We start from the raw sequence: 18,044 nt of genomic DNA, 5'->3' as shown, positions 1-18,044 counted from the left end.
TGAATGCAAAGGTGGGCTTCTCACGTCAAGTGTTCCCCCGGATTCTTCTGCGAAATCTTGCACTCACTTCGTTGCCCTCCAGGCTCTCAACCAAGCCAATGTAATGGTAGCTCCTGCCTTTGGATACAAAGTTTACTATGACAAAGTCACCAACTAACAGATCTGTGATGTCTGATTCACTTCTCTCATCATTAGAACTCTCATGCTCAGAAGTGTCATCAAATGGGATGGCATCACACTCTCCTCAGAACTGCTGTACGCTGTGATTTTCGTCTTGGTCTTTGGTTTGACCTAGGCCTACCTGCTAAACCCTGCTCTTTCCAGTTGTTGGGGACAGGAATGTTGTTTCTTTCTGCCGATTCCAATGCCAGTTCACAGCATTTCTTTGGAGTAAGGCCGTGGAACTGTTCAGCCAGCTTCTTGATATGGTCTGCAAGCTCCTTCTCTACCTCCTCTGTGAGGACCCTCTTTGCCTCTGCTGTTCCACTATAACCAACTGTTTTTACTTCCTTTATCTCCCTCTTCTATAAAGGTTAACATATAAAAAATCAAACCAAGTTGTGTAACACTCAACGGTAATACCATTTTATACTTCAGATAATTCATTTGGTTAATTTATGGTGGGGTAAATTGAGCCAGTGGCTCGGAATAACAGTAGAATATTAGTGAGCCTTTGGCTCACTTTGCCCCATAGCTACCATTTTGGAAAAAATGGCCTAGTTTAGCAATTCAGGCTAATCTTTAGCGAAGGGATTAACATGGTGTTATATCTTAGTAAATCACCAACATGTATAATATATTTTTTTAGACCTGGATAAATTGCTTTGATCTAACATCCATTATTCCTGACATGCAGAAAATTTACTTTGACTGGGAAAAAAATATTTTTGGTGTAAAAAAGTACTTCCTACTTCTCCCATGTGCTTAACTCCATCACAGCAAGATAGAAATGATGGGTACTTCCTAAAATAATGGTCACATGACAAAACATAATCACAGTTGCCAAGATAGAGGGGGTGGGTCAACTTACCCACTGGCTCATCTTACCCCACTCTCCCCTACATCACATATTTAGGATTTCAAATCTCCAAAAGATTCTAAAACTTTTGCTCAAATTAAATTCATTAGAAGCTATTTGATAAATTAAAACACTGCTACTGGAAGACTTTGCCCCCTATCCATGATCAGCAGAGTAAACGCAATTAAGATGGTAACTCTACCAAGATCTCTTTTTTCTTGTAAATCTATGACTTTATTCTCGTAATAATACAACTTTTTTTCTCGTAAAATTACAACTTTATTCTAGTAAAATTATGACTTTATTCTTATAATTAAAAAAAAAATTCTTGTAAATTTACGACTTTATTCTCTTAAAATTACGACTTTAATTTTACGATTTTTTTTCTCCTAAAATTGCAACTTTATCCTCGTAATTTTACGACTTTTTTTTACCTAAATTTATGACTTTATTCTCGTAATATTACGACTTTATTCTTATAATTAAAAAAAAAATTCTTGTAAATTTATGACTTTATTTTCGTAAGATTACGACTTTATTCTCTTAAAATTACGACTTTAATTTCACGATTTTTTTTCTCCTAAAATTACAACTTTATCCTCGTAATTTTACGACTTTTTTTCTCCTAAATCTATGACTTTTGTCTCGTAATATTATGACTTTATTTCCCCTCAATGTGGCTCTAATACTCCATCATATTTATTAAACCCCAAAAAAGTTAATTGTGAGATTACCGGAGATTGCCGACAACTTCCGAAGATGACGACGTGCGCACGACCGAAGGGGGCCAGTCAGAGTGTGTGTGTGAGTGTGTGTGTGTACTCTGTGTGTGTGTGTGTGTGTGCTGTGAACTGAGCGGAGGTGAAGAAGAGGAGGATGAAGCTGGGAGCGGAGGATGGGAGGAAGAGTGGAGTAAGAGACAGGCTAGCTGTGTGTGTGTGTGAATGAGAGAGTGTGAGTGAGTGAGGAAGAGGAGAGGAGAAGGTCGTGTCGGAGGGACCGAAAACAAAGAAGATCTTCTGGGTGATTTAACCTCCGGAACGTTACTAACGGAAACTTTAAACTTTTTACCGCCACATCTCATCTCTCTCTGGCTTGTTGTGTCCGGGAGCCGGCTTTGTTTCACGGCGGGAGGTTGTCTACGATACATGAAGGAATAAAACACATCCACATCGACCTCTTTTATTACCCGAGCCGGGGGGAATAACCGGGGACTGCTTCACTGATTAAAGGTTACAGAGAATGGCGGCCAACATGTACCGAGTGGGAGGTAAGACATGTTTTACATTATTAACACACACACAGAGACACACACTCACACACACAACGTGATTGTTCACTAGCTAGGTGGCTAAGCTAGTTAGCTTAGCCGCTAGCTGTCTGTTAGCGGCTAACTAATGCTAACAGAGAGCTAGCATTAGTTAGCTGCTAGCTGTCTGGTAGCATTAGTTAGCTGCTAACAGACAGCTAACTAGCTCCCTGTTAGCAGCTAACTAATGCTAGCTGCTAACTAGCATTAGTTAGCTGCTAGCTGTCTGTTAGCAGCTAACTAATGCTAGCTCTCTGCTAACGTCTGTTACGTGCGTCCACTCTTGCATGGAAGAAGTCTAAAATTACGACTTTATTCTCATCATTTTACGACTTTTTTTCTTGTACATTTATGACTTTATTACGAATTTATTCTCATAATTTTACGACTTTTTTCTTGTAAAAATTATGATTTTATTCTCATAATTTTACGACTTTTTTTCTTGTAAATTTATTACTTTATTCTTGTAATAATACGACTTTATCCTAATAATTTTAAGACTTTTTTTCTTGTAAATTTATGAGTTATTCTCATAATTTTACGACTTTTTTATTTTAAAAATACGTCTTTATTTTCATAATTTAACGACTTTTTTCTTGTAAATGTATGACTTTATTCCTGTAATAATACTACTTTTTTTCCTTTAAAATTACGACTTTATTCTCATAATTTTACGACTTTTTTCTTGTAAAAATACTACTTTATCTTCATAATTTTACTACTTTTTTTCTTGTAAATTTATGACTTTATTCCTGTAATAATATTACTTTTTTCTCGTAAAATTACGACTTTATTCTCATAATTTTACGACTTTTTTTCTTGTAAATGTATGACTTTATTTTTTGTAAAAATACGACTTTATTCTCATAATTTTACGACTTTTTTTCTTGTAAATGTATGACTTTATTCTCGTAAAAATACGAATAAAAAAAAAAAACGTTACCCCCACTATGGTTGGCTGCTGAAGCAGCATGAACCGGTTGTGAAAGTTGGTGTATAATTTGAAATAAAAGCACCCTATCGGATAATAAAGTTTGCCGAATTGTTATTTATAGTTTTAAGTAAGCGAAAACAACCATAATTTGTCACATTTTGGTCGTGGAGTGTGTACATATGGTAACATCCTAGAAAGTGAACATGCTAGTTAGCTGTTGAGAGGTCAGCAATCAAACCAATTGTAGAAAGTTGGTGTTTAATTTGAAATAAAAGCACCCCAGTGGTTAATAAAGTTTGCCGAATTGTTCTTTATAGGTGTAAGTAACAGAAAGCAGCCGTAATTTGTTTAAATTTGGTCGTGGAGTGTTTACATATGGTAGCATCCTAGAGAGTGAACATGCTAGTTAGCATAAACTGCTAGTTAGCTGTTGAGAGGTCAGCAACCAAACCAATTGTAGAAAGTTGGTGTTTAATTTGAAATAAAAGCACCCCAGTGGATAATAAAGTTTGCCGAATTGTTCTTTATAGTAGCAAGTACGAGAAAACTACCGTAATTTGTCACATGTTCTGGGTCGTGGATTGTGTACATATGGTAACATCCTAGAAAATGCATGCTAGTTAGCATAAACTGCTAAGTTAGCTGTTGAGAGGTCAGCATCAAACCAATTGTAGAGACGTCTTGGGGGTAGATAGTAGCTAAAGCTGGCTAGCTTTTGTCGGTGGGGTGGGTTAGTTTCATTATTGCCTCCACCATATCACTTCATATGCAACCAAATAGCGTTAGCCGTGCTAGCTAACTGTATGTGGTCATGTGTTGGCCGGTGTGGTGATTGCTTCTTGAGATACTAGCACGTTAATGGATAGTTTAATAAGAGGAACTAACGTTACATCGCATTATACCAGTAGTTACAACGAAACACCGGCAAGTGAAACACGTAACTAAAGTTAGCTGAACTTGCTACCAGTGTGTCTGTGTCGGTGAGACCTCATTTCATTATGCACCTCTACTTTGCCTCTGGATGGATCACCGTAGCATCTCAGCACAATTAAATTAGGACATATGTTTGTATTATACAGTAAAATGTGGTGAATTTCACGTCACCATTATTGTGGAGAGAGAAGCGAGACGCCGGTAGAGACGGCTAAGCTGCTACCGGTATTGCCTCCGCTGTTTCCCCCCCTCAGTTTCATCGATCCTGCGATATGCACAATTACTTTACAGTGGTCTGTCGCCTCGTCTTTTCAGTGCTAACCTTAATTGTCTATAGGCTAATCATTAATAACGATGTAAGGACTTGGTGTACCTTCTTTGAGCCTGAGATGGTTGAATTGAGACAGTGTGACGGTCTTAATGCTGTGTAAGGTCACACAAGAGAGTATGTGGTGCTATTTAGGTCATGCTGATTAAACACTACTCCTGCAGAATATGCTCTGCTATTTTAGTGCTTTATGTTAGCACTCTTTTGTATAATGTTATAATCGCATACATCGTTTTTTACATTGTGCATCATGTCTCAGTTTGTACACTGAGTCTGGAACATATCCACAGCAGATAGATAGCAATAGCACCTCTTGTCGGTGTTAGTGGCAGACTGGTAGAATGGACTGATATATTGGGCTTTTATGAAAATTCAGGTATTGATTATTAACACAATTATTATTTTTTTTCAATTCTTCATTCAATGTGTAATGTATGCTTATGGATCAATTTGCATAAAACAACTTAAACTAATAAATGATATTGGGGTTTTATTGGATTATTTCAAGAGCTGTTCCCCAGCGAAGATGTCTGTCTGGTTACTGTTTGTGTTTACATTGACATCTCTGATGTCTAGTTCCCTTTTCCAACCAAGGATAGTTTCATATATGGAACAGGTATGTTTATATTGTAGGGCTGTTCCGAATACCATTTTTTGGACTTCAACGCTGAAAGCAATATTCAAAGGTATTTGAAGCTCCGCTTCGTGGTGCAACAGGCTGATATGTTCTTCTGTCTGTCTGTCTGTCTTCATCTCCCCCGTTTCAGTGCCCGGGACAGTGCCTCTGCCGCACTAATGTACACACACGTACTTCTATACACAACAAACGCCGATATCCGACTGAGAATAACTAATAATAATTCATGTTGAATATGAACTGTGGGATTATTCCTCATTTCATGGGCTATTTGGGGATTTATACATTAATCTAACGTACTTTAAAGAAACTCGAATACTGATTTGGAGGTCAATTACCATGGCAACGGTCGAAGCTTCGAAGCATTCGGGTCAGCCCTATAATATTTCTGTCCAGTGCACATAGTTAAAATAATGTGTGTGCATGAGACCTGTAAAGATGGACAGACACAGAGGCTTGCTGCTCAGAGCTCTTCATAAAGGACTTGTGATGTGTCCGTCTTTGTGTACAGTCAACAGGCAGCTGCTGGGTCTCTCAGGCTAAGTTGTATTTTTTTGCCAGCTTGCTGGATCATGAGTGTGCCGTGGAATTTCCACAGCAGGAATGCAGTGTGGTGTGGCAAATAAAAATGTTACAGTGTAATGCTAAGTCTAGCCCAGAACATATTGCAGTCAGCAACAAGCATGTGATTATGTAATGACTTAATGATGAAAAAATATTTTTAAGTAGCCCACACAGAAACAGGGTTGAGTTGTTTGGTAATGCAGAAACCATAAAGAAACAAAATGTATTTTGTAATGTAGGTATTACTGGCAATGTTTGACTTTAATCTGTCAGAATGAGTTCATATTTATATGGAGCAAGTGTCCATGGGTTTTTGCGTTCAATAAGGATTTCTGTTGTTGCAGCTGACTGGTGCAGGCAGTTCTGTATGAGCAAGCGCCTATATTACCAGTCCTCTAGAAGCACACAGTGTTCAGCCTGCATGTAAGATCATTATCTTCCCCAGAGATTAGTCAAAGGGCTTCCTCCTCTTCATTCACCCTCAAGCACCCAGCATACTGCGCCACTCCAGCCGCATACGTCCACAACAAACACTCACGGCTGCCTCAGCAGCTCCTCGGCAGACACTTTCTTTTTTAGATCTTTTTTTTTCAACCCTCTAATACTTATATACATTAACATAAAACCACCTGATCCCTGAATCCCTTCTGTGATTATACTGAACGTCAGGTTTAGCTGAGATGTGGTTTTTTTTCCTGAAGGGTAGATGGTGTGAACCGTCTGAAATCCAGTGTGTTTTATTCACGGATCATTGATCCGTCAGCCCCCTTGTTCATTGATACTCTAAACTGGCCTCAGTGCTGCTGGAACAGGATCATTCTTTAATTTGTCCCACTGGGCAAGAAGTAGACATGGAGGGCTGGAATATAAAAGATAACTCCCTACGTTCACCATCACTATGTCTTTCGAGAGCACATGAGAGTGCAGATCCCCTTTTGGTGCTTCAGCCAGTGTTATGTAATGTGGTGCTGTTGTGTTCCTTCACTGTGAACAAGGAGGTGATGCTTTTCTGGTCGGGCTCCTCATCAGTGTGCTAAGTAGAGCAAGAAATCCTCTCCCTGTCTGGATCGTTCCTTCTCCATCTCCGCTTGTGATGATGCATCAGAAAGCCACTGATATCCTCCCGAGGCTCTCTGTCCCTGCTTGTGGGAGGACCAGATGGAGCTTGACGTGAAGCCACACTGCTGTGCAGAGCTGCATCAAACACTACAAGGAGGCGCTGTGTCTGTGGTAGTTGTAGGATGAATGAATGGTAGGCTTGATCAATATTTTAAAGGCTGACATCTCTCAGTTAAAGCTGTCAGCAGCTGTTAACAGCTGGTATTGTGAGCCCATATTCACTATCATTAAATCTGAACATATTTACAAAAAATAATAAAAACAATTAGAGCTGCAACTAGGGCTGGGTGATACGGCTTTAAAATAATGTCTCAGCGTTTTTAGGCTACATTGCGATATACAATATATATCTGACCTATAACTGATAAATTGAGAATTATAAAATTTTGACAAAGTGTTTCTATTTTAACCGGCGCAGCTTTTCTAGCCGCTGGTTTAACGGCCCAGGAAACTCACAGACCAAAACCAAAAAACCTCAAAACCAGTAAGTCTCATATGTTCAGAGACTGTGGCGGTTATTAAAAGCGAGAACGTCTTTTTTTGAAGTGGAGGCTGTACTCTTCCATCACCATTTCTGACATCAACACATTAAACTCGCTTTGGCGCTTCACTCCTTTTGCTCTCTCCAGGCTCCTTGCCTGTTCTCTGCTTCCCGTTTAGATACAAAAGCACGCGCACATCCATGCTAGTACGCCACACACACTCACCCAGGAGTCTGTCTGAGAGTGATGGGAGCGCTGCGAGAGAAGTGAAATGCTAAAACGAGCCTCCTGCTGGGGGCTTATGAAAATTGCAATTAATATTTATACTCGATGCTGGCGATATAGTAATTTACTACATCCCACATAGAACAAGCCGCAATACATTGAGTATATTCGATACATCCCCCACCCCTAGCTGCAACGATTAGTCAACTAATCAATTTGTCGATCGACAGAAAAATAATTGCCAACCATTTTGATGAACGATTAATCATTGAAGTAATTTTTTGTGCAGAAATGTCAGAAAATGTTTTCAGCCTCTCAAATATGGAGATAGCCTGCTTTTTATCTGTGAATATCTTTGGGCTTTGGACTGACAAAACAAGACATTTAAAGACATCACATTGGACTTTGAGATACTAATTTTTCTCTATTTTCTGACATTTTATAGACCAAACGATTAATTGAGAAAATAATCGGCAGATTAATCAATAATGAGAATAATCGTTTGTTGCAGCCCTAAAAGAAATCCAGTAATTACAAGTGGTTTACAAAGTACAATGACCAGTTTTAAATTGAGGACTGATTTAGCTAACTGTTAGCATAAATAACTGAACCAAGTAAGATTCAATTTACAAATGCAACTCCACCTTGCTGCACTTTTACATGAAATTGTTAAATGGCATGTATATACGCATGGGCATTTGTCTCTTGTAAAGCTGGGTAATACAAAGATTTCAGTTTGATTGCAGTTTTCAGTTGAATGATGTAATAGTTTTTTGTTTTTTTTAAATCCCGAGATCTCCCTTTGTACCTATGCATTTTCTCAGTACGTGTTAAATGTGAAGTGTAGGCTGTAGTAACTTAAATGGCACAGTTAGGGCTGCGTGATGTGTCAGATTGAGTCTACATTGTGGAAACGTGTTGCATTGTGCGTGAGATAGCCTTACACGTGGTAAAGCTCTTTTGTTATTCTTGCTCAACTGCTTTGCTCATGTAGATATAAAACATATAGATGTGTTGTGTTTTAGTCTTGGTTTGGTTTGGTTTGGATTTATTCTGATAAAAATAAAAACCTACATAACACACTTCACTGTTCACTTCATTGCCACCGATTAGGTCGGCAGAGCTGGTGGACTTGTCGGTAAACATGGAGTGTCTCAAGGGAAGTGATACTGCTGTATGGGCTCTACTTATTTTTGCTTTGCAGAATAAGGGCTCATCTCATCTGAAGCTTTTTGACAGACAGCTCGAGTCAGCAGGAAGAGGAGGAGTTAGATGACCTTTCAGCTTGTTGTGTAGATGTCATTACACCTGTGCTGAAGCCTGATCATCTCTAGGAGTAGAATAGCCAGATTGCATTCTGATTCCTCTCTGTGTGCATTTACATGAGTTTCTGCTGTTCCAGATCAGATATCCAGATACAAATGGGATCTTTAATGTATCCTTGATAGTTTTCTTAAGTCAGTGGGGCAGGCTGTGCACTACATTATCTCCTCAGCCCAGCAGGTCTACTTCAACAGTGTCATAATAGGCTTCACTCAGTGTCTGATAGTGTTGGAGGAGTTGATACCTGTAGCATTTCACTATAACAGGATTTACCTTGTTACTACGCCTGCCAGCCTGCAGGGTTTCTCTGCCCTGTCCCCATGTCCTTCCAGATCACAATGTCTCTTATATCTCTCCATTGTACATTCAAGCATAGGGAGGTCATTTTGCTGACACACTTGCTTTTATCTAAATTTGATCTGTTTTCCCTTTAGACTGAACTGATGCCAGTGCTTGGAGCTTTGATGCGAGAATATCTGCTGTGTGTGGAGTAGGGCTGTCAGTCGATTGAAATATTTAATCACGATTAATCGTGTGATTGTCCATAGTTAATCACACATTTTTTTTATCTGTTCAAAATGTACCTTAAAGGGAGATTTGTCAAGTATTTAATACTCTTATCAACATGGGAGTGGGCAAATATGCTACTTTATGCAAATGTATGTATATATTTATTATTGGAAAATCAATTAACAACACAAAACAATGATAAATATTGTCCAGAAACCCTCACAGGTACTGCACTTAGCATAAAATATATGCTCAAATCATAACATGGCAAACTGCAGCCCAACAGGCAACAACAGCTGTCAGTGTGTCAGTGTGACTTGACTATGACTTGCCCCAAACTGCATGTGATTATCATAATAAATATATATATATATATATATATATATATATAATATAACATATATATATATATAATATAATATAACATATATATAATATAATATATATAATATAATATAATATAATATAATATATATATATATTTATATATATATATATATATATATAATCATAGTGTGTAGTGACTATTGATTGCACTGCAGACTGCATGCTCATCTGTCATGTCAGCCGTCACGCTGCTCTTTGCCAGCCCACTGGCCTCTTGACCTTTTGATGGAGCTTGGAGAATCTCCTAAACAGACACAAGAGCTTCTCTACATGACCAACTTCACCTTATTCACACCAGAGCAGAACCTGAACCATTAATACAGGAAAATAATTTTAGCTGCTGGATTTGATCCAACTAGGCTGTTGGATTTTATGTGGCAGTATGGGCGGTATTAGTATGAGACATTTCTGTGTACATTACGTTATAACCACATTTCACTTGATCTGTCCCCCCCACCCTCTGCCACGTTCATTTCACTGGTAATAACTGCCTTGTTGAAGTATATTCTGGGTCGGTGCTGTGTGTGGGAAGGATTGTGGTTAGCAGAATGGGCTGTGAAGAGCGTTGAATTTGCTGGAGGAGGCTGAGGCCAGCACACCTTTCTACGTACAGAATATTGGTGAATTAATAGAACCCAGTACACTAAACTAAGACTGATCCCTCAGTGAGAGAGACACTAAATATAGGCTAGTCTCTCAAGGCTGTTACTAATATTTGTTTTGAGCGGAGCTGGAAAAGGCAGATTGACAGGTTTACAGACTTCTCGGATACAGCAGCATTTAATTTTATGACGTAATTCGAACAGCTACACAAGAACACTGCCCAAATAAGGTACAGTATACAATTACCAAAAATTAGATTTCATATCGGGAAATATCTAATCCAAGAATATGAAACTAGACCAAGACTTTGACCAAGCAACTGGGTAGTCAATTTACACCGTCAGAGATTTGATAAACTTATTTATCAAGTAAAAACGCTAATGAATTTGCAGTTTCCTGTTCTTTAAAATGTGAGAATTTGCTGCTGGGGAGCTGTTTTATATCACTTTATATGAAATATCTTTAGACTAACTTTAGGGTCTTGGAAATGTATGATCTTTGTTGTTTTTTTGATGACGATTAGTGATTTTCCACAGCTGCACTGTATGGTGGTGACCTTCATTAACCTCTATTTGTATGTCACCTCAGTTAACAGTGTCATTGCCAGGAGGTGTTATCATGGCGTCTAACCTTATAGCTGACCCCATTACTGACTAATTCAATTTATGAATAATAATGCAGTATGCTTGTGTTGGCCTGGTCACATTAGAGGCAGACAACATTGACTGATTACCATCTTCTTTCTAACAGCAGGCAGTTGCTACTATTACTGAGGTGGCATCTGCCTCTGACCCTCTAATTTTTCTTGTAGTACAGGTGTATTTTTGTGCCACAGTCGTAGCCGGAGGCATTATGTTTCCGGGGTTGTCAGTACGTCTGGTCCATTCTTGTTAAAAGGATCATCTGGAGTAAATTTCTTCAAATTTTGACTAACTTGGACTCAAGGATGAACTGATTTGATTTTGTTAGTCAACGGTCAAAGGTTACTGTGACCACACAAAACACGTTTTTGGCCATAACTTAAGGATTCATATGCTAATTGTGACAATTTCACACAAATGTCTAACAGGATGAAGTGATGACATTTTGGACAGACATGGATGTAAACTGCAACTTGACTGGTTGGTGGAGGCACACAACCGCAAGGCGGTAATTCTAGTTCTCAATTTAACAAAGAATGCAGTAAATGTTTCTTGTCCCTTCGTTTTTGGGCCGAAAGTGCAATGCACACTGGTCATGTAGCGTCTAGTGAGTTGACAGAAGTAGTAGCAGTTTTTTTCCTCACCTGCTGCTGTGGCAGGTCACTGAACATTTCTACCGGCCACTCAAGGTTTTTGTCTGCCACTTCTGAATGTAGTGTGCTTTAGAACTGTAAATACTGAGAAATATGGTACATATAACTTTAATCCCTGAGTATTTTATCTTTTATCTTGCTTTTTAAAAATAATATTTCTTAATATAAGGAAAACTTACTCGCCATGGTGGCAGGTGACCTGGAATTTTTACCTGCCACAGCCAACATTTACCCTTGTCCCCAGTTCACCTGTCCTGGAGCGTTAACTTAGCAGCCACGCTGCTGCATGTAGTGTCACGGACATGCAGCCACTTTCCCAGTAAAAGTCTCCACCGCACATTTAGTTTAGTTTAGCAGGTTGTCAGCTGTGTGTCTCTGCCTGGCGTAACAATACTATGTCTGCCCGGCATAACTTTAGCGAGTGTCCAACAAACGGTGTGTATTTGTGCTATGTTGGCAGCTCTAGCATTGCTGGAGGCTTTGTGCTCGCCGCCGCCACACACATAGTCTGTGTAACTTAAGCGAGCTTCCGACAGACCGTGTGTGTGTGTGTGTTGGCGGTGAGTGTGAGGTTGTTGGTGGCGTTATAGCTGTGAACGTAGCTGTAGCAGTGTGTGTACAGTTTATTTGTCAGTGAATAAATGCTACGAAACTACAACTCCTCCGCTCCTCTCAAGCGAGCTGGACAGATCGTTCAATACATCCATGGAGAGAGCGAAGCCAACTTCCTCTATCCTGCAACTCCGGCTCCGCCTCTTAAGGTGGACCAGCTTTTCTCCTTAAAGTGACAGGACGTTCCTCTGAGCGTTCATTTGTGGCACGTCAGTTTCTAGCTTCATGTTACCGGCTTCCATTGAAAATGACTTGTAGAATGCTGCGGTGTAGCTCGTAGTGTGAACACAGTATTAGAGTGCTGATGCACGTCACTGCTGGGAATCAGGACATTAGTGTTTCCTGATGCATCAACAGGCCCCTATGTGCAGGCTCACAGAAGACAGTGGATGCTGGTGTTTTTACATGTGTCGTCATACGCCAGTTGCGTGTATTACCCTAAAACAATAGTACAGTTTGCACCCAAATTTTAGCTGAATTTCCAGAAAATCAACAAAGAAAATGCAAATTACTGTGCATTCTCATCCACTACTATTATGTGAATATTAGGAGTGGAGCACATCCAGATATACAGCTAGTGGTGTTAGTTCTCCGGTTGGGTGCGGTGCCATTAAACCATTACAGAGGAAGAGGACACAATGAGATGATGAAATCAAAAGAGCTCCTAATCATGTGCTCGTGGTTCACTGGTTCATGCTTTTTAGATTTTTTTTTTTTATAAACACTCAACATTATTACTGAAACACTTTCCCTAGCTACAAAAATGGGAAATACGTTATTCACTCATGTTTTACCTGTAAAAGTCACGCTTTAATGGTGCTTTTTCACACAGTCAGGGAAAGCAGAAGTGTGCTTCCTCCTGCTCATAGTTCAGTTATAAAATCCTAGCACACCACGCGTCTCTCCTGCCGGGCTGCTGACAGCGCTGTTGGTTAAACACTCAGTCACACTGGACGGCAGTAGAGGAGGCTGTACCGGCGTCTGGTTCAAAAGTTGCGTAGCGGACTTGACATGACTGACATTCAGCACCAGAGAGAGATGAGAGCAGCCAACAGGCTCCGTCACGCTGCCCTGCCTTGTGCTGTCGACTTAGTTTTGTGGTTAGGTCATTTTGAGACAAGTTTACAGTGTGCCGTGCTGTTGCTTCTGCACTGCTCTGTGTACAATGATGCAGCTAAATAGACAATGCAGTGATTTGACTGACAAAATGCGAGTTGGTCTTCTCCACTGATGACTCGTGTTGACTTTTAGGGAGCAGCACTAACATTCCCTCTACTTTTTCCAATTAGTGTCAGTCATCAAACAGTGGCACAAGTTACCACCAGATGCCTGAGCGTTTTATGTTATGTTGTCGCCACGCTTGGCATCTTCAAACTTCCAGTCAAATAATACTTGTGCATTCTGTGGTCGTGTGGTTTTCCGTAAAGTAAGTCAATTGCCATGAAATTAGTTGTGGATATTCATGGTCCCCAGGGAAAGATTCCTAATGACTTTGGCTTCTGAGGCTTGCTAGCAGGGGTGGATTTTTAGGGCGTTTTCACATTAGGTACGATTGATCTGTACCGTGCCCGAGTACGATTGCCCCCCTCTCCACTCAGCTTTCACATTGGTAAAGTTGTTCCGTACCCGAGTACACTTGCGTTATCACCCACGTGTATTTGTTTATGTTGAGATCAGCTGTTCTAGTGGCAGAGCATCGTAAAACACTTCATTCAAACTTGACAGAAACAAAGGTTTGGCCGAAATAAACTGTTATTTCACCGAGTTTGATGTGAAAATCGGCCAACTCTACACGTTGTCTCCCCACCCACCCCGTCTCTCTCTCTGCCCACTGAGCGGCTCTCGTTCTTCGCAGGCAGACCATTAAATCAGCTAAATTAAATAACAAACATCGCCCGACCCCATCGCCTACTATCGTTAATATTTTAAGGAACCTCTCACCTGCCTTCCTGCTGTATCACACACTGCCGTAGAGTCCAGAGGATGAGATCGGTGCATGCTGTGAGCATACACAGACATAGATATTGAACAGTTTTATGTATACAGATTTTGGAGGAGACCGGTAGCGTTGAAAAGAGCCTGCCCTTTCAAAACTACTCGCTGACAGCTAACGTTACTCACGTTAAATAGTGGTCCACTTCCATGTTTTGGTACGGTTGGCTTTCACACCTGATGCGAACCGTGCCAGAGTACACATGATCCGTACTCCAGAGCACCTTTTCGAGTGGACTCGAGTACGGATCGACGATCAGCCTTGGCGGAGGTCTGCGCTCTCCGAGTGCCCTCCTAGTTTACACTTCAGATGAGTTGATCATCTCACATGAAGTCAGTCCGCAGCCTTGATAGAGAACTTTCCTGCAGCTCATATTACACCAGTCCATTTACTGAGCTGGCAGGGCCTGGTTCTCCTAACAGTTTCTCAGTGGTGTACTGACAGGCCTCCAATTAGAGCTGTGTGTCAGGTTGAATGGGTTCCATCCAAACTCTTTCAGTTCTGCTATACAGCCACAGAACTGTATCTGTCCAGAGGAGACCTGAACTATCAGAGGACAAACCTGAAGCGTATTTGGGGCTGAGGAATATTTGCTATGCTTAGTATTTATTTTTATAATGTACATTCATGCATTGATGTTAATATTCCCCTGTGAGCACAACATGAGTCTAATCTTGTTTTCTGTTGTTTTTTTTCCAGATTACGTGTACTTTGAGAACTCCTCCAGCAACCCTTACCTGATCCGTAGAATAGAAGAGCTTAACAAGGTTGGTTGTTTTTCTTTCTTCCTTCAACCTCACAATGTTTCCATTTGAAAGTTGTTTCTGTAATACCGGGGTTGGGTACCGTTCACATTTGAGCCGGTACCAGTACCCAACTGTACCTTTCTTTGGTAATCACACAAATGTAATTTCAGTTGTTAAAAAATTAGTCCAAACTTCTCAGTTTCAACATAGTTATTTATTAAGAACATTTAGTTGTTTATTTAGAACATTTTACACACCACACAATAAAACACCCGCCTACCTCTCTCCTCTACCAAACCCGTCCCCACAACCTCCAGCCTGTCACAGTCTGTCTCAAGGACACAGCGTGAGGATGCTGTCGTGTGTCTCGGAGGAAGCACATACGACACGTGTTGCCCTGACCAGTTTTGCATTTCACACTACAAATATTGTAGTGGTCATTGTCTGCGTTGAGTTTTGAAAAGTCACCACACAGCTCGGCTCGGCTGTGGCTCATCTGGAGATTCAGCATGTTGTCTATTTTTCCTTGTGACGCATGCGGTTCTCACCAAAGTGAAAATTCTGTCATATTGACATCATACCATTCTGATCCACTGGCAGGTGTGTTAAAATCGTACATTAGGGCACCTCAAATGTGGTTCCAGTCAACGTAGTGTTACACACACAAACACACACACACACACACACACACACACACACACACACACACACACACACACACACACCATTTCCCCTGGTCTTTCCTGGACACTGCTCATGTTAACGGTGGTTACTGTAATCACAGGACACTGGTACAGGAGCCACTTATATAACAGCGGCAGCATATGACACAGGCTTGTTTCCCAGTCAAAAGATTAAGCTCATTTATGTAACACTCTTACATTGAGCACCAGGAGGACTGCATCGTCCTGAGTGCTAATGGCTGCTGAGCACAATGAATGGATAGTAAGAGAGAGAGCGAGTGGCCAGCTCTCAGCTCCAGGCTGGAATGTGGAGGGAGTGTGTGTGTGCGCTGTTGATGCTTTCTCTGCTCTTATGATCACAGTCAATCCAGGGAGAATGAAACCCCTCATCAGCTTTCAAACCTGAAGTACTACTACCAGGGGGGATGCCATATCCATATACCAGTATAAATCTTAATGCAATTTTAGATTTGTCATATCATGATACGAGCTGTGGGGGAATTGGTTCCAATAAAAATAAACAACTTCAGTATTATGGAAGGGGTTTTGACGACATTAAGCTTGAGAGAGAAAAGCAGAGGGGCTATATCACACAACAAAGTCCACATATACTGTCCTCTACTAACTAAACTGACCTGTGTGAGGAAAGTCTCATCACACAAGCAGAAGAAAGCAAACACTCAAACATTAGTGCTGGGACGATTCACCTATTTCCCGATTCCATACTATCACGATACTTGGGTGCCGATTCGATATGTATTGTGATTTTTAAATATTGCGATTCTACAAGTATTGCAATTCGATATTGCGATTTTTGTTAACTTTTTTAACACTACACCAGGGGTCAGCAACCTTTACTATCAAAAGAGCCATTTTAGGCAAAAAAAACAAAAAAAATATGTCTGGGGCCGCAAAACATTTGAGCATTGTGATGAAGGTAACACAGTTTATAGTCTAAGTATATAAGTCTAATGCAGTGAGGGCCAAAGTGCAAATGTACTACGGAGTATTAGGGCAACATTGAGGGGGAAAAAATCTGAGATTTCCAGAATAAAGTCATAACTTTACGAGAAAAAAGTCAAAATATTACAAGAATAAAGTCATAACTTTACGAGAAAAAAAGAAAATCACATGTAAAATCACTACTATATAATCTTATGGCTTTATTCTCGAAATATTATGACTTTATTCTCGAAATCTCCGATTTATTTTTTTTCCCTCAATATGGTCCTAATACTCCGTCGTACTATAGACTTACAACAATGATAAATAAAAATTAAGGAACTGTTGAATGTGAGTAGTGAGTGGTTGGTATAGATATGATGGGCTAAACACCCTGGTTCAGACTACAGTTGCTGATAATAACTTGTTACTACTGACTTTCAATTTCCAGACAGCCAATGGAAACGTGGAGGCGAAGGTGGTGTGTCTGTTCAGGAGGCGGGACATCTCAGGCAACCTCAACACCCTGGCTGACAGCAACGCAAGTGAGTAGCAACCCCCGGAGCCCAAAGCTCCTCTCAGCTCCCCTCTTTGTTTTCTACAGTGTGAGAGCAGGTATGATATGGCTGGCTGCCTTTAATGAACCTGTTCCCCATTGTGTTGCACATAAAAGCCTCAAAGCACCTCTTCAGCTTTTATGTTCTAAATTGCACCAAAGCCTACTCCTGGTGTTAAAGAAAGACCGTCACTTTTGTGTAAAGCTCAATGCTGAAGAATAGTTAATGGGACAGCTGTGTTTATTTGTTCATGCCAAACATGTTAGGTATTAAAATTATAGTCACAATATTTGTATGCCTTCGCGACAGCCATGGTAAGAAGCTGTATGCTTTTGGGTTGTCCGTCCATCCGGTCCATTTTCGTGAATGCGATACCTCAGGAAAACCTGGAGGGAAATTCTTCAAATTTGGCAGAAACGTCCCCCCTGACTCAAGTATGAACTGATTACATTTTAGTGGTCAAAGGTCACTGTGACCTCAAGTCCATCCCATTCTCGTGAAAGCGATATCTCAGGAATTGTATTAAATCTGGCACAAACCTCCACTTGGACTCAAGGATGAACTGATTAGAATTTGGTGTCACTATGACCTCACAAAGCACGTTTTTGGCCATAACTCAAGAATTCATATGCTAATCCGGTCTAACAGGATAAAATGATGAAGTGATAACATTTTGAACAGACATGGATGTAAACCGCAAATTGACTGGTTGGTGGAGGCACACAGCCTTGACGTGGTACTTCTAGTTTTATATAAATAAATATGTATTGGAAAAGGGGCTACTTTAAAGTGATTATAACTACTGTGAGATCTTAAATCCACACAGACATGCTGCCTGGACTAAC

General features: G+C 40.3%; 1 protein-coding gene and 1 long non-coding RNA gene across 3 annotated transcripts in view; one reads left to right on the top strand and one right to left on the bottom strand.

The window, feature by feature from the left end:
- Positions 1–37: 37 nt before the first annotated feature.
- On the bottom strand, positions 38–6,455 carry LOC119481262. The gene is made up of 4 exons (XR_005205153.1): positions 6,441–6,455; positions 2,328–2,332; positions 1,159–1,165; positions 38–162 (listed from the first exon to the last, which is right to left on the bottom strand). It is a non-coding gene; the product is annotated as an uncharacterized LOC119481262 (long non-coding RNA).
- The window catches only part of mta2 (metastasis associated 1 family, member 2), a 30,164-nt gene continuing 13,952 nt past the window's right edge, over positions 1,833–18,044 (top strand). Inside the window, exons 1-3 of one of the 2 annotated variants that reach the window (XM_037758023.1) lie at positions 1,833–2,288; positions 14,971–15,038; positions 17,079–17,187. In XM_037758023.1, the coding sequence (XP_037613951.1) occupies positions 2,261–2,288; positions 14,971–15,038; positions 17,079–17,187 (205 nt within the window). In that variant the 5' untranslated portion in view covers positions 1,833–2,260. The remainder of the gene's footprint in view (positions 2,289–14,970; positions 15,039–17,078; positions 17,188–18,044) is intronic. The other variant, XM_037758024.1, reaches the window with a different exon arrangement.

This window comes from Sebastes umbrosus, chromosome 22, assembly GCF_015220745.1.
Source record: "Sebastes umbrosus isolate fSebUmb1 chromosome 22, fSebUmb1.pri, whole genome shotgun sequence".
Classification (NCBI taxonomy): Eukaryota; Metazoa; Chordata; class Actinopteri; order Perciformes; family Sebastidae; genus Sebastes; species Sebastes umbrosus.
This window is presented reverse-complemented; position numbering and strand designations above follow the sequence as displayed.